At 42.4% G+C, this 21,020-nt stretch overlaps 1 protein-coding gene across 1 annotated transcript in view; it reads right to left on the reverse strand.

Moving 5' to 3' along the window:
• Positions 1–1,484: 1,484 nt before the first annotated feature.
• Positions 1,485–21,020, reverse strand: part of EXT1 (exostosin glycosyltransferase 1) — a 270,085-nt gene continuing 250,549 nt past the window's right edge. Inside the window, exons 5-11 of the mRNA XM_030553739.1 lie at positions 19,695–19,827; positions 17,487–17,605; positions 16,660–16,755; positions 12,711–12,800; positions 8,462–8,622; positions 7,151–7,322; positions 1,485–4,172 (exon numbers count right to left, since the gene is read on the reverse strand). Of these exons, the coding sequence (XP_030409599.1) occupies positions 3,987–4,172; positions 7,151–7,322; positions 8,462–8,622; positions 12,711–12,800; positions 16,660–16,755; positions 17,487–17,605; positions 19,695–19,827 (957 nt within the window). The 3' untranslated portion in view covers positions 1,485–3,986. The remainder of the gene's footprint in view (positions 4,173–7,150; positions 7,323–8,461; positions 8,623–12,710; positions 12,801–16,659; positions 16,756–17,486; positions 17,606–19,694; positions 19,828–21,020) is intronic.

Here is a 21,020-nt window from a genome sequence, read left to right on the forward strand (position 1 = left end):
CTGTACATCATACTGACATGTGAATGCGTGAAACATGCTTAGCATCCTTCAGGAGCACTGGCTGATAAAGTTTTCACTGTGGCTAATGCATAAAGTTCTAAACTGGATCTGCATCCAACTCTCAAAACTCAGAGAGGAACTGAATCACCATACATGGGCAGAGAGATCTACCCATTAGCAAGGTTGGCAGTGAGATGCATTCTTTGCTAGAGAGATGGCTATGCCTTGGTAACATGTTATACAGAAAAGTGTCTCATACCTATCTGAAATCGTTCTGAAGTTCAGCTTTTTATAGTTGCTTCTTTAGGTAGTGATTTGTAAACAGAAAGAGCCTTGAATGATATTCAGATTTAGCCCCCTTACTCTCTTTTTGCCACCCATGGAAATGACATATACAAAGAATGTTGAAGCGATACTGTCAAAGAGTTTTAACCCAAGATTTCACCTGCTGCCCTATAAAAATGGATAATACCTGCTGCCTTTTCTTACGAACCCATCCTACTTCTGCCAAGAAACCACGTTACATAAAAGAAAAGCAGAATTCTGGGCATTATTTTTGTATAATGAACTAGCTGTCCCCAATCCGCAGGCACTTCTCCTGCTGGCTAGCTTCCAGAGCGAGCTGCTGAAACATACATGTGCTTGTCCACAAACAAGACAAACAAACTAGGAGATATGCTGGGCTTGTCCACTATTTGAACGACAGGACAAAATGTTCACAAATGGGTGCCTTGAAGATAGGCCATATTTTAGCACCTAAATAAGAGGCCTCAAGAAAGGAGACCCAATAGGAGCAGTTGGGTGATCAGCACTTTTGAAAATCAGGCCAACAGAGTTTGGTCTCTTGCTCCCTAATTGGCAACTGCAAAAATTAGAGTAAGAACAGTTCAAAAGACCTAGGCAGTGTCCTTTATGGGGTTTGGCTCAGACTTAAACAACACAGCCAGGAACTTGAGAACTCTGCCCCTAACTCACTGTATTGTACTTGGTTATTGCAGTTCATATGGAAAGAAAGCCACTGGTTGGACTATCCTGACAGAAGATCATGTACTAACAAACAGTCATAGTACTGTGCACTTCTATATCTTTCTGCTGAGGAGCTTATATGTTTTTCTACAAATATTAAACAAACTTCATAACCCCTCTGGGAGATAAACACTACTATGTCAATTTTACAGCAGGGTAAACTGAGACACACAGTGATTAAGTGATTTGACCAAAGCCACATGTGGAATCAGTGACTGAGTTAGGAATAGAACCCAATAACTCTGACCCAACCACCTTCACTCTTTCTCTGGCTTCGAGAGCATGCTCTCTCCATCCCCTGTATCAACTGTCTAGACCAGATGTTCTCACAACAATTTTTTTGATGGCCTCAGATTGCGGCCACCAACTCTTGCTGGTAGCTGCTCTGACAATTTTTCCTAAAATATTTAATTAATTTTAGAAAAAGACAAATAAATATGCACATACACGTGTCCAAATCATTGTAATTTGTGTGCGTTGGTGGCTTTGTTTTTGTTTTGTTTTTTTGCAGATAAAAATAACACACAGTTGTCTCCATTCTTTACTGGATCTAAACAGACCTGAAACACTAATAAGGTGCTTTGCACGTTCTTGTCTTTTGTGGTTTCTTTTGCTTTTTTGGTTGCTTTTTTTGAGAGAGTTGCTGGCTAGTAAGTCTGCTGCAGTGAAAAGTGATGCTAGCATATTAATATCACCTTGCACAGCCTCCCAGATAGCTGCTAAATCTGCTGTGACAGGTGCTATTAACATACATACAAGTATCGCTCTTCACAGTAGACTTACTTGGCACCGGCAAGCCAGGGGCCAAAGTAAACCCTGGATGGGGAGGTGGATAGGGAGGTAAGTGGACCAGGGGCAATAAGGGGAACGGGTGGGGATCTGGCAGAGGCAGCAGAAGCGAGGGGCAATGGGGGGTGAGCCCAGGGCTGGAGCCTACCGCTGCACAGCCAAGGGCCAAGGCTGGAGCCTGTTGTGGCAGAGCTTTGGGGATAGAGCTTTGTGCCCTGCACCCGGGGAATGGGGCCCAGGGATGGACCACAGGCCAGAGATGAAGCATGCAGCCCCACGCCTGGAGCCTGCCGCTCACCACCCCAAGGCTGAAGCCTGATCCCCCGGCCCCCACAGAAAGGTGGGGAACTCACTGGCTGCGTGCTCCTCCAGCATTTGTGTCCCAAGAGGGGAACAAGGCCCAGGCATTGCTGGTGGCTCCATGGGAAGGGCCACCGCTTTCCCCCCCTCTCCTCCAATCTCCATCCAGGAGTGTGGCCACAAGAAAAGTCCCTGGTGGCCGCATTTGAGAAACACTGGTCTAGAGACAACAGATTGAGGTAAGGAATGCTCTGCAGTGGTTTTATCTAGGGCCAAAGTCACACTTTCTTGCTGTCATTTTAACACACTTTTTTGTGAGTGATTATTGTTATCAAATACCCAGAGACATCTCGCAGAAATGTGTGACAGTTAAAATAATTGCTAAAAGTGCTTATTTATCCAATAGATAGTAATCGCTTCTTTTTAACTCAAATCAGTGTTTTTATTTTATTCCCACAATTTAAACACATACGTAACTAGTTCACACTATGGCGTAAATAACGGAAATGTTTCTGTTTGAAATGAGAAAACCATTTGTGAGTTATAAGGAAAACAGAAAAGAACCTGGAACTACCACATGTATCTTTGGGCCAGATTCTACTTTGAGTTACCGTGGGTTAAATCTGGAGTAACTACCGCCACTGATAGAAATACTCCATACCAACAGAACTCCAGGATGGAATCTGCCTACTTGGTTTCACTCTTACAACTATAAAATACCTAGACTGATTTGATTTTCCTCAGTACAACTGGTTTCAGGCAAAGTCCTTGTAAGCCAAGCTCTTCCTCCCATCCCCCTTCAAAACAAGGGGATTAAAATGGGAATGTTGATAGATCCTTAACTATTGTGACATAAACAGTGCCACCGTGATACATATTCCCATGTGCATGAGAAGAGCAACTCATGCAAACTGTAGCTTACCCATCACTGTAGCTATAGCTACTATATTTCCTTCCACTCATGATAGGTATATAATTAAAACGGAACTTCCAAACTCCTGCCACACCCTGATGAGCGAAGTCAGGATGATTTCTTATGAGTCATTCATAACTCAAATATAACCTCCACCAATAAAAGGCATTGGATTCCTCCTCTTTGACTTCCATCCTGTTTTGTTCTTTGTGCAAACCAGGCAAATCGACTAATATTTCCTAGGCATCAATCTTTTTTCCCCATTTAAAAAAATAGGGTTTAATTGTCTTTGTTCCCTAAACAGAAGGATCTTAACTATGCTTCACTAAATGGACATTCTTCAGCTTTCCCTCTGTGCAATAGAATGGTTGATACATTTACTGTCATTGACTTGAGCAGTGAAAGAGAAAATTAAAAAACTAAAAGCAAAAAAGGCATTAAGTGAAACAGTGTTTAATTTCTGTCCTGTGTGTGCCTGATTTTTTTTGAAACTGCTGCATTTTCTACCTGTGAGAGCTGAACTTTTAATTTTGCAATTTTCATTCAGTTTCCCCTGCAATGATATTAAGACGCTTGTCAGAAAACAATGGCAGCTTTGAATGCTTGTAAGAAAGGAATGGCAACTTGGAAATATTCACACCCAACACCATTTTGATTAAAGAAAGAACTCTGTTTTTAATAGTTGTGGGTTTTTTTGATCATTAAAAAAGTTTTAACCTGCATAGCAATCATTTCAAAAATAATTATTTAATGTTCCATAATGAAACTGTACACAACCTAGTCTTGAACGACAGAAGCCTGTGAGGTGGTTTGAAGCAGTCCAGCACAATGATTCCTTGGAGCCACATAACTCTACTTTCCACTTGCATGTGTTTTTGTCCTCGTTACAGTCTGGCTCCAAGTGTCTGTGGATCTGCACTGGGCATGGAGAACAGTTCAGGCCCCTCAGCAGGGCTCCTCAAAGTCGTTCAATGTCTCGATATTTCTTCCTCAGGATGGAGACCTGATCTTTAAAGAGGACAGGGTCAAGCCTCATCTGAGAATGGATCAGCGGCATATAGCCAAACCAGCTGGCGAAAGTGTTCATGCAGCTCTGCCGCTGGGCAAAATGATCTGGGTCAGCCCAGCGGGAAGCCCTGGAAGTCTGAATGGAGAGAAAGGAAATGCTAAGTCATCGTGTCAACAGCGCCGTGTAAATGGCAGGAGACAAGGTGTTATCACGGCTGTGCTTTGAGGTGATCTCAGCACCTCATCACCTGGCTCCAAAACCTCTACATAGGGCTGAAATTTGGTAAGAAATACATATTTGGTAGTTATATTTCAAGCCACGTGGATCAAATTCTGACCTCAGTAACAGCTGGACAACTTATTATTTGTATTACAGTGGTGCCTTGGAGCCTGTCTCATGGACCAGGATCCACTGTGCCAAGTGCTGTACAAACAGAAGAGAAAGACAGTCTCTTCCCCAAGGGCCTTACAGTCTAAGTGTAAGGCGAGAGACAACAGATGGAGACAGACAGATGAGGGAGTACAAGGAAATAATGAAACAATACTGATCAACATGATAAGCAGGGCATGCTTTGGCCTCTGTGATTTTTAAAAGTCTTGGTTTATGAGGATCATTAGGCTTGTTTAGAACAGAAATACCTCGGGATAAATCCCCTGAAATACATCAAGGCGTTATTCTAGAATCTCTCTATTTCAATCCAATTCCCAGATTATTTTTCAAAGTGGATATTAAAACATTACTCCTCCGCAAAAGGCCAAGCCACTGGGGGTGCAAATGTCAGAGCTAATTGTGCAACCCTCAAGCTATATTCTAACACGTCATCAGTGGGCACACATGGCAGCTTGACTAGCCAGAGTGCTCACGTAAGAGCTTCAGAATGGCCCAAGGGCCCCCAAACTAATGGCTCAGGTACCACTGAGGTCTATGAGAGTTGGAGGAGGCCATAAAACGCCTAACTCTGGGAGTTGACATCGGAGTCAATTTGCGTGGAGAATGTTGAGCATCTCACAGGATCGAGCCTTAAGAAATGAACACTGTAACACCATTATAGGTGTCAGGTCAAAAATTCATTTTGAGGCCCCAGTCCTGCACCTCATATGCATGAGTAATTCTACTGAATTTGTGAGTCCAGTGGAACTTCTTTATGCAAAAACTCACTTAGGTGTGTAAGTGTCAGCATGATCAGGGCTTTAGAATATTTCCTACAAATAAATGGGCACTGCAGGTGCACAGATAACACAGCATGGTGGATGGAGCCAGCACAATACACGTCGATAGAGAAGTAGAGAAAATAAACTGAAATCACAGAAGTGATTACATTCCATCAGGTCATGCTAATAATATAGCACTTTTCAAAATTAGTATGAAAGCCACATTTCGTATTTACCCAAAATATTAACAACCTTATTTTCAGAGGTTCTGAGGTTCATCCGCAACTCCCATTAAGGTCCATAGCAGCTATGGGTACTCAGCACCTCTGAAAAATCAGGCCCTAAAAGCTTTGAAGGAGTTGTTATTCTCTATTTGGAAAATAATACACCTCACTGTATATAGGAATCCACTCAATCCAAAACAATTCTTTGAAACAGACTGCAAGTGCTCAGAAAGTGCCATTAAAATCTATTTTGTGCCATCTCTCATATGTTTGCATGACACTTTACTTTTGTTTCTCCTGCAATTTTTTTTTAAACAGCAGAAACTCAAAGTGTGTTCATTAAATGTTAAAACAGTGATAGAGCCAGGAAAACTGGCCAGTTAAACTCGAACAGTAGATTATAATGTGTACTAATCCCAGACACTTGATTATACGTAATCACAACAGGGCTGGCTAGGATAAGTGTGCTGGAGGATTATAGAAGACATCCAGCCATTAGCACTGAATTTCCATATAACTATTAATTGGTGTCACAATCTTAAGGTTCTGTTATGTTAATTTTTTATTTGTCTTTTCAAGGGATTATGAACATAGACCATTCAGTTTGTTTTAGGAAGACAACTGTAGTTCATTTTTCACTTACATCACCATCTCCTGCAAAGGCAAGCCTGTGTGTAATCTGAACTAAAGAGCCAAAGGGCAGCTCTACGGATAGCAGGAGGTATCTTCTGAATGGTGCAGATGGAGGCATTTTGGCCATGTCAGGCCCCCTTCTAGGTGCTTCAGTGAGCACACCAACCAGTGGTGTCTGTGGCATCAGAGTACTGAATTGTTAGTACTATCAATTGGAGCCATGGTTATGCCCTCATCCAGCTCCCATCTTTCTCTTTGGTGTGCAATACTGGTCTCCTTTCTTCCCTCCAACATAGTAGCAGCACTGGCCATGGGCTGCCTCCTGCACAGATATACAAGGGGCGCTCTGTGTCCTCTACTCCCACAACTCACTTATGCAAGGCAAGAACAATAGAACGCCATGCTTGCAGGGTTTCTGTGTTATAAAAGATATTCTTTTCAGGAGGCAGGATCCTAAACTAGTAGCTCACTGTGAAACAAATTCTAAAATAAATAAATTGCCTAGGAACTACAGAGGCTATTGATCATATTGTGTCAGCAGCGAGACAAATATAACAGCATGTGGATGGTTCTTCCTTATCTCCTTAACGAAGCAACTTGAAATAAACATTTGAAAACAACAAATTACATCTGTTGTGACCCAGTTTAAGAACACTGCTCCAGTCACATTGAGAATGCGATATTATTTTTAAATAGCATAGAGACTGCTCTGTACATTACATTCATTACTAATCATTAAAAAAAAAAACCTTTTAGAACGGCACAATAGGCTTGCATTAGAAAATCCTCTTAAATGAAATTCAGTTGTCATGGAATCCATTGCATGAGTTTTACATCACCAAGAATAAATAAAACAATATGGGAAAATGAGGGAGAGGATGTTGCATTCCACAGGCAGATATTTACCATCTCTATTGTTGGATTTTCTTTTGGTTCATTAAAAATGTTCCCAGCTCCATTTATGATTTTATCAAACAAGGAATCGTGAAAAATTGAGCAGAATTTCATTCAGCCCAGAGGTCTCCTACAAAACGTGTCTGGTTCGGAAGCGAAAAGTGATTTTACTAAGACGACTCAACAGATCAAACATGCTCTAGACACATACCTGCCCCATCATGGTCTCCTTATACTGTTTTTTCTGTGTTACTTTGATTGGAGGCAGTTTTGTCACAGCGGACACCAAAAAATTCATTAGAATGTCCTCACAATTGGCCAGTTGGTCCACCATATTCTTCAGGCTGGCAGGCAGGTAATGAGTGTACAGGTAGTGATAATATCTAGAAAGCCAATAACAGGGGCATTAATGCAAGTCTTTGCCTTACTGGGGCATATGGATGCCACAGGATTTCAATCCAGTTGAGGCGCTAACTCACAGTGTACCCATGAGCACATCATGGGTCTTTGTTGCTTCATCAAACCAGAAAAGTGGGGAGGAAAAAGCAGGATGATATGATGAACTAAGCTATTAGAGACACAAAAATTAAAAACTCCACTGGGCTTTTCACAATTAGTGAGAGAGAGATAGGGTTGACTTTAAATCTTAAGCAAGATAATACAAGACTAGAATTTGGACTAGCCCAAGTGCATTGTCGTAGCCAAGGTGGGTAACTGTGAGGAAGAGCATGTGGAAGCAAGAAAAGTTGGAGAGAAAATGGAATATGGCCTAATAAGGCCCTCACAACTGCAGTTCAGATGATTCTGTTGTGGACCTAAATAAATCTAGATCCCTCTTTAACCGGTGCCTACTTCCTCCTTTGTGGGGAGTAGATCAGACACAGCAGTATAAATTTGACTTCATTAAAGGCTAAGCGAGTCCCTCTATCTACCCCTGCTCTACTGAAGTGGTAATAATGTGAATTCTCTCCACTATACTGTGCCCGAACTGCAAGGGGTCACTGCACTAAAGATTCAAGCGTGGCTGGAAGAGTTAGCAGCTCTACCAGCCATGACAGTCAGCTACCACAAACCCATAGTGAGTCTGGCAGCAACCTTCACTCCTCTGCACTATAGGCCATTTGGTCCAAGAGTTTAATAAATTTGGGGCTTCTTTGAAGTGCCTAATTCCTGATGTTAAAAAGAGCAGTTAGACAGCCTAAAAATACAAGTGACTTCAAAAGAGATCCAGGGAACACAGTTATGATTACCAGATCCCCAGAGTCAAACTGGGAATTTAAATCATTACCCTATAAACAGAGGAGAGCTTCATCCATTCTCTACCTTCGTTTCCAAAAGGATTCCCCCACCCCCAACCCCCTTATTTTTTTGGAGGGAAGACAAGAGTTCCTTTTTCGGGGGGAGGGAATGATAAGATTTTCATTCCTTCTTTTGGTCAGGAACAAATGTATTCACCACCTTTAATAAAATAAATAAATAAAAATGAAACAATAATAAAGACAAAGATGCTTTTCTCTCTTACTTGTGGTAAATAGCAGCTCCTGTCAACACCATGGAATAGTCATTAGTCCATTTGGATGTATAGCCCCATCTCTCCTTAGTATTATCCCAAAAGTGACTGCGAGCAGGGTACCCTACAATCCTCTCCGGAAAACTCTGCCATACTGTAAAGGCAAAATCCACCTGCAGGCAAATACACATGCCAAATGAATAATCAAACTGTTTCAGTAATTGTCAACAAAACAAAATATTATCTTGCCACTAATTCATAATTCAAAAGCTTGGAACTGTTGCAAAACATTAATTCGGTGTATTCATCAGTAAATTAAAGCGATTGCTTGACATTTTGCCCTATAATTATGCACATTTTAATTTTTTCTGTTAAAGGAAGTCTTGAGCACTGCAGCATTACATTAACATTTTGCAGATATGCCCTTTACAATTCAAACCTTTTCAAATAGAATTTTGTGTGTGTACATTTATACTTCTACGCCAGGGATGGTCAAACTTACTGACCCTCCGAGCCACATGCGACAATCTTCAGAAGTTCGAGAGCCGGGGTGCCACTGCCAGGGCTCGGGGCTTCAGCCCTGCTGCAAGGTGTTGGGGCTAGGGGCTTCTGCCTTGCAAAGTCGGGAGGGGGTGGGGGGAAAGGTCTCGGGGCTTCAGACCTGTGGGAGGCTTCAGCCCCAACACCCCCTTCCCTGCTGCCATAAGTGCTGGAACTAGGAGCTGAAGTGGTTTCCGTTATATACAGGGTTTACAGTTTGGTTTAATGACTCTCAGCACCCCCACTATAAAAATTATTCCAGCGCCCCTGCCTGCTGGGCAGAAGCTCCTAGCCCCACCATGCTGCTGCAAGGCAGAAGCCTCAAGCTCCCCCAAACAATCTGGTAGGCCGAGAATGGAGGGGGCATGGAGGGCTTCAAGAGCTGCACTTTTAACTGTAAAAGAGCTGCATGCAGTTCATGAGCCACAGCTTGGCCACCTGTTCTATGCAATAGCATATCCCCTCATCCTGCCCCTTTAAGCATCTCAGCTATACTCTGTGCGTGAGTTCAACGTTATCAGCCCGAAGCATTTGAAAATCATACATCAGGTCCTCCAAAAACAATGAGATTCGCTCAAAAATCATTTTTTAAAAATAAATATGGGGTTCTGTTTTCCTTCTGGTTTTTCTGCTTTTAGGATATAGTTGGGTCATGTTTTTAAGTTTCTCTTTGCAGCCAGGAGGGGCAAAAACTTACTAAAAAATAGATGAGATTCTCATGTAGTTAACATGACTCCAGGAGCTGGGGCCTTAGGAAAAATACTTTATCAGCAGCCTCATGATAAAATTGTGAGCACTGGCAACACTACTAATTTCTCTTTAAATATTCCAGTCTCTGAGCACAAAAAAAAAGGGGTTGCAGGAGGTCAGGAAACCCATCAAGAAGAAGAAACGGCGCAAAAGCCAACTATAAATACCCAGGCCAAAAGCATGCAAAGCTATTGAGAGCCACACCTCATTTCCACACTAAAATCATTAATCCACACTGACGCCTGAAGTTCAGCCTAGACTCTGACAAAACTTTGCTCAAAAAACCTCCCAATGAACTTTTCAACAAAACATGACCAGAGTTTCAGGTTTGTGGTGTTAAGAGGTCACACATAGTTCAGCGTTAATACAGTAACATTTCTGTTAGAACAGTTATATTTCCTTGTAGTTATTGCCAGAGCTTTTTCATTTACAAATTGGTGTGTGAAAGAGAAGAGACACAAATGTATTGGAACATGCAGTTAGAGGCCTATTCTGTTATTTCGAGTTGTTTGAAGGAACTTGAACAAATGGAAAGCCAATGCAGCTAAAGTTGTTAATTCCTGTGATAATGATTTGGATGAGATCTGAACTAACACATCAAAGAACTAAAGTTGACCTTAAGAACCTTTCCTGTAAAACCAGACATCGGTTTTCTTAAGATGAGTTTGAGAATTTCAGGTTAAGAAAAATAAGAATAAACTATCTACATCTACAAATACCTACTACTAATAGTAACCCAGCTAATGTCATCACTCATGTATTATTTAAATATCTGTCCTTGTAATGGAAAGAAGCATTAAAACAAGCTGAGCTCCCTAGGAGAAGACGAGTCACAGTTTATCCCCTTAAAACACTCCTCGTCCTAGATAATTTTAAGCAGCATTACCACTCAGCTGATCAGCAGGAAAAGCAACCAGTCACTTCAATCTCTGTATCATTTCCAACCCATACTCATTTCTAATTGCTTCCCATATAAATACCCCTCCAAGCAGCACTTTTGGGCTGCTACCCTTGGAAATGAAAACAATAGAAATTAGGCTTCATTTCATTAAGAATGAAAAACGTTTATTAACACTAGAGCTGAGCAAAGAGTGGAAAACGTGTCTGCTGATTATTCATTCACACTTGAAATGTCAGCTTGACTATGCTTGTGAATTTTTTGTTTGCTTTCCCTAGGATGAAAGCTTGGGAAAAGTTGATTTTAAGTACAAATGTTAGCTGAAAGGGAATTCTGAACTCAACAATTCAACTACGTTTGAAATGCAGTTTAGGTTTATTTACATAAGCCATCCAATCAGGGAACAGAAGCAATATCAAGGCCCCGATCCTGAAAAGAAACCAGGCAGTAAATTTCTGCCCCCACATGCAGTCCCACTGAAGTGAATGGGGCTCTACCTAGGCTCAGTGGCCTGCCTACATATTTCCCATTGCAGGACGGGGACCCAACTGACATATGGTGCTAACACACAGACAAACACATTATTTTGAATATTTGCAGCAAGTTATTCAGAGCAGTGAAAATGCTGCGAAGAAATTAACAAATCGTTTCACAAAACAAGCAAACATTAAAATTCTGCCACCTCTTTAACATAAAAAGGGGCCAAACTCAGTGAAAAACTGTTGCACATTATTTGCTTTGCGTAACCCAAAAAGGTGCAATTACCACTAAAATGGGTGTGTGTGGTGGAGGGAAGTGATGGGAATAACAAAGTGGGCGGCCGTAGTACCTTGCAGGAGACTCTGGGTAAAATCCTGGCCCCAAACAAAATCAGAGTTTTGCCATTGACTTCAACAGGGCTAGGATTTCACCTTGTCTTGAACAAAAATCTTGAGCCGTGGGCCAGTGCAAGGAGTCTTCCTTGGAGAACGCTGGACTTTGTCCATGTTCTCTCACAAAGCGGTGTTCTTCCCGTTCCGGCAGGAATGGCCCACGTGTGGCCTGAGAGCCAATGCTGCCCTCTTCTACAATACGGAGTGAAGCACAGGGGACTACAGTGGACCTCCCCATGGATAAGCTGAAGGGCTGAATACTGGGACTAGTAGTTCCACACTGGCAAGGAGACTCTCTGAGGTAAATTATGTGTAGTCTTAGGGCTTATAGCAAGCTGCCAATGCAGCACTCAGTCTGGCAAAACTTGGGCATCCCTGCCCTAACGTAAACCATAATGGCGTCATCTAAAGGGCTAGAACTATTGACAATAGTAAGAGCAGTGCCGTGAGGGAAAGTGGGGAGAAAGAAATAGTTCTGGATGTGATGAAGGGGGGGAAAAGAATAGAAAACTGAAAAGAAAATCAAGTCTCCAAGCTTTTCAATAGCCACCATTAATAATGTATTTCCGATATATTGTACTTCTATATAAACAGTCATTAGTCTCCTCTGTGGTTTTCAGGACAAGCTTCCAGAAATCAATACTCATCCCATTTGTAAAAATTGGTTTTCTACAGAATCTTTCCTTTCTCCACTTATTTTTTTTTTTAGTGCAATCTTGCTCCAGGCACAAATGCTGGAATGTCTCAACCATCATCTATCTGCAGCTCTATGGTATAGTGATACAGTTAGTGCATGTGTGTAGGAGAAAAATCACAACATTTGTACCCAGGCAGAAATACTGTCTTTGAAGCAGAAATAATGTCCCATCGTTGAAGCTAATGTGTGGGAAAGGGAGGAACCACGATCAGCACAGTGGAAACATAATGCTAAAACAGACTGGTGTTACCTGTCCACATCCACCTATGTTACTAAAATGACAAAGAGGGGAAGAACCACAAGCTAATGATGCCAATTAACCATGAAAAAATCCTCTCCTGCTGGCAGATGGCGGCAAGATTTTTGAGACAAATGCAATACATTAAACTTGGGGTGCGAGCGGGAAATATTATGAGACACACACGCGCTGGCAAGCAGGTTGTAAGAAGAAGGGTGTGCATCAGGCTGAAAAAGCCGCAGAGATTTCAAGAGGATGGGTCTTACCTCAGTGGTTGAAAGCACGGTGTCCTCGTCAAGGCTTAGCACAGCATCTGTGACTATGTTGTCATAAGGTAGGAAGCGACTGCTCATAACCTGTGGATTTCAAAAAGAGAGAGAAAAGGGAAATCACTTGAGACACTTATTTCCAAAAGAAGGGGAACATAACCCTTCTGCATATGCTATTTTACTCTTCCTTCTTATTTCATCTGTGGCACATCGCACATCTTTATCTGATAGGAAGGATTTCTCAGCTCAAGGGTGAAAGGCTGTCATTTTCCATCAGCCCAGCAGTCAGCTTATACCTTGTACCTGAGGAATTAATTTCTGAGCAGATCTGTCTCTCTTGAGCAGGCTGCCTTCCTCCAAAGCCCAAACTATAAGTGCATCTGCTGAGAATTAGACAGATGTAGGGTTCTTCATGGCTGACATCTGTCTGGCAGTTAGAGTTGTCCTCACCTCCCCCTCTCCCACCTCCACCTCCACCTCCCACTCCACTGTGGGAAAATAATATAAAATGAAGTGCTCAGAGAGACCTTGCACCTTTGACAGGGCCATTCGGTAGGCAAGCTAATGACCCCACCTTGCATCCCAGGCCTTGTCTACACATACAAGTTGTACTGATTTAACTGTATAGTTATAGTATAGTTGAAGTGGTACAGCCCTCCATGTGTGGATGCAATTATATTGGTATAAAAGTGTCTATACAGGTATAGCTATTCCTGTATGGGAAAGAGAATAAGCTATAGAGATAACAAGGCATTTTTATACAGGTATAACTGCATCCACAGTAGGCATTATACTGGTATAAAATTAGTGTGTAGACCACGTTTTTTATTCTACCCTGGGAAATGCCTCAGTGTAATGGGAATTAGATGCGAGAGGGGGGAAAAAGAAGATGACGATTAAAAAAGGGGAATCTATTTAGGTAATTTTTGGTCTGCATTACCAATGGGATCTACGCTTTTTTGAGTACTGAAAAAATGGATATAAGAACGCTACACATGCATTCTCTCCTCCTGCCACCTCCTTTTCCAGCCTGTAGGAACAACTGCTTTATTAGTTTAGAGAGAGAGAGAGAGTGTGTGTGTGTGTGTGAGAGAGAGACAGAGAGGGAGACACTGGATGCATTGTATGTGCCTGTGACAAAGTTCCTCCTCTACCTTGGTGGGTCCAGCGCTTATTGGAGGATTTGCTCGCCTCAGAGGTTCACTGTGTGGGTCAGGAAAAAGCTCAGAGACCTTCCCCTCTGGTAGAAGCCACAGTCCAGGTCAATTCCTCCTGTGTCTGATCAGGAGTTGGGAGGTCTGGGGGGAACCCAGGCCCGCCCTCTTCTCCAGGTTCCAGCCCAGGGCCCTTTGGACTGCAGCTGCCTAGAGTGCCTCCTGGTACAGTGGAGTGACAGCTACAACTCCCTGGGCTACTTCCCCATGGCCTCCTCCAAACACCTTCCTTATCCTCATCACAGGACCTTTCTCCTGGTGTCTGATAATGCTTGTACTCCTCAGTCCTCCAGTAATATGTCTTCTCACGCTCAGCTCCTAGTGCCTCTTGCTCCCAGCTCCTCGCATGTATGCTACAAACTGAACTGAGGTCCTTTTTAACTCAGGTGCCCTGATTAGCTAGCCTGTCCTAATTGATTCTAGCAGTTTCTTCTTAGTTGGCTACAGCTGTCCTAATTAGCCTGCTTGCCCTAGTTGGTTCCAGTAAGTTCCTGCTTGTTCTGGAACTGCCCGTGTTACCTTACCCAGGGAAAAGGAATCTACTTAATCTGGGACTAATATATCTGCCTTCTCACACTCTCCTGTAGCCATCAGACCTGACACCGTCACAGTGCCCAACTCTAACAGATACCCGCTGGGCTTGTCTCTTTATTATATCTTGGCAACACTTGTACAGCTCGTCATGCCAATAAAGCATTATTGAACCGCACTGTGTATGAAGAAATCATCGAAAGAAAACTAGAAAGAAGAGATGAGTTTTGCAGTTAGCTCTGAAAGCACATAGTGAGTTCATGTGGCAGTGAGTTCCACAGTCCTGGGCTAGTTTCTGTGAAAGCTTGGTCTTCTACACAACTGTCACTGTTCGGGTGGAACTTAGCTATCATGTGAGGTCATGACTGTGGAGGAAGGGACAGTCTGGTAGGTAGCCATAGTTATTCCTGTGAAGGGCTACCAATAACAGAACAGAGTTCAAACTTGGCTCTGTGTCCAATGGGAAACCAGTACAGAAAGAAAAAGAGATAAGATTGGTTTCCATAGAGGATTTCTAATTGGCACTAATATATGAAGAAAAATAATTCAGTCAGGAGACGGGAAAACAATCCCATGCAATTAAACACTTACACTGTTCTTATAGTGAAAGAACAGAAGTAGAAGTCAGGAAATCAGAGTTCTGTTCCTGCCTCCTTTACACACCTACTATGTGAGCTCGGGCTAACCATTCATTTTTATCTGTATCCAAGTTGTATCAGCTGTAAAATGGGTGCAATAATGCATCTCTGTTTCACAGTAGCGTTATGAGGCTTAAAATGCTTTGGGATCCTTGGACAGAAGGCTCTAGAGAAATGCCAACTATGAAAAGTAAGTCCTTTGTTAGATCTTTGGAGTACACTGAGCAGCTCAGCAAGACTTGTGAAAACAAACAGCTTTTCCGTTTCAAAAGCCATTTGGTACGTGATGTGATATTAGAAAGGAGAGACTGTCCACCATAAACACTCCTTTGGGAACTTGGGAGATAGGTTTGTAAATTAAACAGCTTCTTCATATGCTTAGAATTGGCCCAGGTGGTCTCCCCATACCCCTCCTCCCAGCCCTAGGCAATTCACAAAGTATGAAAATAGATGGGGAAAAGCCCATAATGTTCACAGTGCTCTGAAATCCCCAGGCAGTAGCAGCAGCAGCTTCTCTTAGCCATGCAGTAATTCTCTTGACCCCGTTTACATGTCCAGTGACTAAGGCAGAACTATTAGCTGTCAGCTTAGTGGTGCCCTGACTTTCCTCTTGTTAAGCCTACTGGGGAAAAGAGCGAAGACAAGGTGTAAAAATTCACAATAGGATTTTACAGCCAAAGCAGCTAAAACATCACACTGTGAATTCAAGGGTGGAGAAAGATGATAAATATCACAGACTGGCCCAACTCAGATGCCTCAGCATTAGAGAGAGATGATGAAGAATGGGCCTGATTCTCTACTCCATGCCAATGCACTGGGTGTATCAATTGGCATGAGTGCAAAGCAGGCAAAAAATACCACTAGTCTCACTTGGTAGCATTTTACCCCCATTTTGCACTCGCGCCAATGACTACGCATAGGGGAGGGCAACAGAGTACCTGGCCCAATGGCAGAATTTTTTCTCCCCCCTTTTGCTGTTTTCTCTTGACCAGTCAACTGTGTTTGGATCCCACTGGGTTCCCAGGCTGTGCATATCTCCCCGCCCTCTCCTTGTGAGCACTTTAATGTTCTTGCTGACAGCTATACAAGCCATAAAAGCAGTTCTTTCTCACAAGCCGGTGGAAAACACCCTTGCCAATTTCTCTGGGAGCCTAATTTCCAAATCTGAACACAGACGAAGGGTCCTCAAATCCTGCGTCAGAACACTCACACTAGCATTTGGGTGCATTATTAATTTAATGCTCCTGCCTGCTCACAGGCACGCAAGATTAGCACCTCCTCTCTAGGTGGCCACATTTGAAAATTGGGTCCCTTCTGCCACTCTCAGACTCGCAGTATTGATTGCCCCCTTGATCAGTAGCTGACATGTGATGAAAGGACAAACTTCATGCACTGAACCTTCATTAGAACAAGGAGTCTGCAATCACATTGGTACAAAAGGCAGAGGTAAAGGAAGGGGCATCGCCCACCAGGTCACCATAAAACATTTGCCAGCTGGAGAAATAAGTACCCAGTTCCACTGCACCATACTTGCAATCTTTGACTGGTTGTCTCTCCACCTACCTTGCTCTCCCCTTCGATGACTATGACAGGCACAGGAGTGACAGGCCAGCGGTGTTTGGCTGGGAGGGGTTTATCACAATTCCATAAAACAATGATCTGAAAGGAAGATTGACCTACGGTGTTAGACACACATGGGTACACTTACGTCTGTGGAGTTCAAGCCTGGAGGACCCTGAGCACCAAATGGATTCAGTTTAGGCGTTTCAAAAAAGGAGACACGATCAAATTAAATATCCAGTTGGCATAAAAATAACATCCCCTAGCTACTCAGCCACCCTGACAATAAATCCTACATGCCCTCAGTCAAATACCATCTGAATAGAAAACCAGAGAGTATCTAGCCTTACTCAGAAGGGTGTCACTGGTTTACCTGGGCACCTGATAAAGTCTAAAGCACTCATGGACTCTTCGAAGCAGAGGGTAGTCCTACTGCCTTCTTGAGATAGTATCTCCAGGCAGTGAGGAGTCCAAATGCTGCTGAGATAAAGGGAGGTAAGGCAGTCAATAGGCCTATTGACCCTTTTGTTATTTACATCATACATATACCCTAGTCTTAAAGCACAGCTGTTATTTTACCTCTCTTCCCAAACTAAATCAGAGTTGTGATCATCCGTTTTCCACTTTTATTAAAGTTCAAGAGTTTTTATTCTCCACATATGCTGGTTAAGGTCTCTGATTATAGCTATCTCAGAGACAATGAGGATCAGAGTTTAAAACAGGGAAATGGAAACGAGAAGGAGGACTGACAAGTCCTGAAGTCAATGGGGTGCTTGTTTCTGTGATGGCTTTGGCTCAAAAGTGATTGACAGTCAAACATCAGGGCTCACCTGTGCACAGTACTGGGACTTGGCTACAGCAACCAGGAGTTTCAGCACAGGCTGAGACTGAGATACCAAGGGTGTTACTGCATGGATAACGGCAGTGAACTTGGAGGGGGTCTTAAGACCTGAAATGAAAAATGGATGCAAGTTGAATATAGATCAAGCTGCCTTGTGTAGCATAAATCAAAGAAGTCAGAGATGAAAAAAGACCATTTAAGAACAAAGGAAATGCTATGTTGGATCAGACCATCTCATCCAGTATCCTGTCGCTACAGTACCAGATTCTCTAGAAGAGCGCACACTCCTCATAAACTCCTCAGCTCTCTGAACGCTCTGTCTGTATTACAGCCACTGCTTTTACATTGTTTCCTCTGATTCCCTCCTGGATGTCCTGCAATCTGGGTTTCTCCCCTTTTGCTCCATAGAAACTAGCCTTGCCAAGTTCATCTGTTAAGTTCTCCTGGCCAAGTCTAAGGGCTTCTTCCCTCATCTTCATGGGTTCTGATTTCTCTGTTGCCACTGATATGACTAATCACCCCCACCCCCTTGGACTGCCTGATAGATGCTGGCTTCTTGGTGCTCTCTTCCTGCCTCTCGAATAGCTCCGTCAGCATCTCCAGTGGTGCTTCTTTCTCCTCTCTGTTTTAGCATCCCTCAGAGTCACGTCCTCTGTCCTCTCCTTTTTCCTCTAAATCCTACCCAATGGCAACTTCATCCACACAAAAAGCTTCAACAATCATCTGAGTTGATGACTAAACTATTCTTCTGGCCCATTGAGGAACAATTCCCCTCCATCCATACTTGAGAGTCTGCAAGTTTCTGTGATATATGATTCCAGCCATCCTTCCACCAGCTCATATACTGGTGGCATATGATAGATCCTACCTGCTTCCTCCCTTCAGTACTGCTGCAAATACCATTTTCCTCCACCTCACCCAGGCCCACAACCTTGGTGGTATGGTCATTTTTCTCCTCCCTGACTGGAAGTGTTGTTGAATCCTCTTAGTTCTTCTTTCACAACAACTCAACATCCACATTTTCTTTTTACAGTGTAACAGTGGTTCTCCAAGCAGCTTGTCAGATCTATGCTGCTGGCACCAGACTTGGAACCCTGGTAAGCCGTGACTGTTGAGGCTGCAGGCATGTTCCTTTGCAGAATTCAACATTCAGTCTTTGCCTAAAGGAGCCAGGGATTAAACTCTTCTCAGTTCCCCCCACTCAATCAGAACCCATACAGAGACTCTGAAGAAGTGAGGCTGGAGAGTGGGGAGGGTGGATCTATACTGACTATCAACTCAGAGAATTATTTGTGAATAACTTCTGTTGTCTCTGAGTATTGTCAAGCAGAGCTAAGCAACGAATGCAAACCAGTGTTGCCATGAAGTTGCCAGCTACTGATCTGCAACATAAAGATAACCAGAAAATGCAGGGAGGGCAGGGATTTGTTACAATAGTCTCTGTTGGCTGCAGCTATTAGAGGGGTAACATGAGACCCTGTACTTATGCAGGTCAGTCAATGACATTCCATCCAGCAGGGGGCAGTGTTTTGCAGCAGTGATTCTTATCCGGGGTAGGTGTACCTCGGGGGGGGTACACAGTGGTCTTCCAGGAGGTAATCAACTCATCTAGATATTTGCCTAGTTTTACAGCAGGCCACGTAAAAAGAACTAGTGAAGTCAGTACAAACTAAAATTTCATAGGTTTCAGAGTAGCAGCTGTGTTAGTCTGTATCCGTAAAAACAACAGGAGTACTTAAGCTCATGCTGAAATAAATTTGTTAGTCTCTAAGGTGCCACAAGTACTCCTGTTCTTTTTGTAAAATTTCATAGACAATGACTTGTTTATACTGCTGTATATACTATACACTGAAAGGTAAATACAATATTTATATTCCAATTGATTTATTTTATAAGTATATGGTAAAATGAGAAAGTAAACAATTTTTCAGTAATAGGGGCTGTGACACTTTTGTATTTTTATGTCTGATTTTTAAGTAAGTAGTTTTTAGGTGAGGTGAAACTTGGGGTATGCAAGACAAATTAGACTCTTGAAAGGGGTACAGTAGTCTGGAAAGGTTGAAAGCCACTGTTTTGGAGGACAGGATTAACAAGAATACCACTAGATAGATATTTCTGGTGAGCCATTTACAACACACCATCCAGAAATCAACAATACCCCAATATGTGTGAGGTCCAGAAGCAAGGATTCACTCACCTAGATTAGCATAGTAGTAAGGAAAATCTCCCAGATATGAGGAATACTGTGGCAATACGAATAACCCTCCAGGATGTTTGTTCCATATTAAGCTGTTACGCGATATGTGCTTAAATATTCTGTCCTGAATAATCTGGAAAATAAGAAAGGTAGTGATTTGTAAAGAAGTTGTAATGGCCATCGGTAGAATCTTCAGCAACTCTGGCAGACTGCAATCACAACACATTTTTTTTTATTAAAAGCAGCGAGACACAAATCTCTTTTTAAGATGATACCAAACCTATACACTTGTGCACATTCTCGGCAGTTTGAGGCCTTGGATAACAGTATTCAAACTATCTCATTAGTCTCTGTGGACATAGGGATCTTGTAATTCATTAGATTCTGCATTTAAAGTGAAATATTTTTCCACCTAAAATCACTTGTCAGTTGCAAGCCTGATTAGTTCATTCTAGAGTTTACCATCCAGGACTTGCATAAAATAATTAGTCAAGAATGGAATTACAAAAGATGGGTGTTATTCTGAGATAATGAAAACTTTTAAATACACAAAAGCCAGACTTTCAAGCCAAACAGGCTGGGTTGATATTTTCCCCTTTATTTTATAATTGAGTTATTATGTGACAAAGTGACTAATTACATCAGACCCCATACCTATTTTACAGATAGCTGTCCACCACGGCGTGGTTCCAGACGTTCCCATTTCATCGAACGTGGAAAGAAATTTGGGCAACTACTACAGCAAGCTTTTTGGAGCAGGGAAAAGATGTGTATCTTTGTAAGGGCCATTAGATGATCTAGTCTCACTTACTGTGTAACACAGTGCATAGAATAATATTAACAGTGCTATATGTTTGTGAAGGTAAAACTAATTCTATATACTCAAAGTGTATGCACACAAAATTTGAAAGCAAAGACCACATGTGTTGGAAGAGCTAATGATTGAGTTAGTTGTAGAGGTAAGGAGTCTCCAAGGGCACGAGGGTAATGTGGCATTAGGGTGATACGGCATGTGAATGAAGGCTGTCCCAAATGGTCATTTCCTAAAATTTGTGAATACATGGGAAATGCACGGGAACAATCTTAATGTCAAACTAACAGCAATTTTCACATGAGAATAGTGGACTCAAGACTGGGTCAGAGTTAGTTATGTTACACTATCAAGTGCATCTCTAGATATTTCTGTTAATAGATGTAAAGTTACATGCTTCAGCCATGAGGTGTTTTGTGTGGGAAGGCAGGGGAAGGGTAGTGACTGCCTTCTCCCCTCCTTTAATTTATGCCACTGAATGTAGCAAGAAACTAGAAAATGAAGAGAGAAATTAA

This window comes from Gopherus evgoodei, chromosome 2 (genome assembly GCF_007399415.2).
Source record: "Gopherus evgoodei ecotype Sinaloan lineage chromosome 2, rGopEvg1_v1.p, whole genome shotgun sequence".
NCBI lineage: Eukaryota > Metazoa > Chordata > Testudines > Testudinidae > Gopherus > Gopherus evgoodei.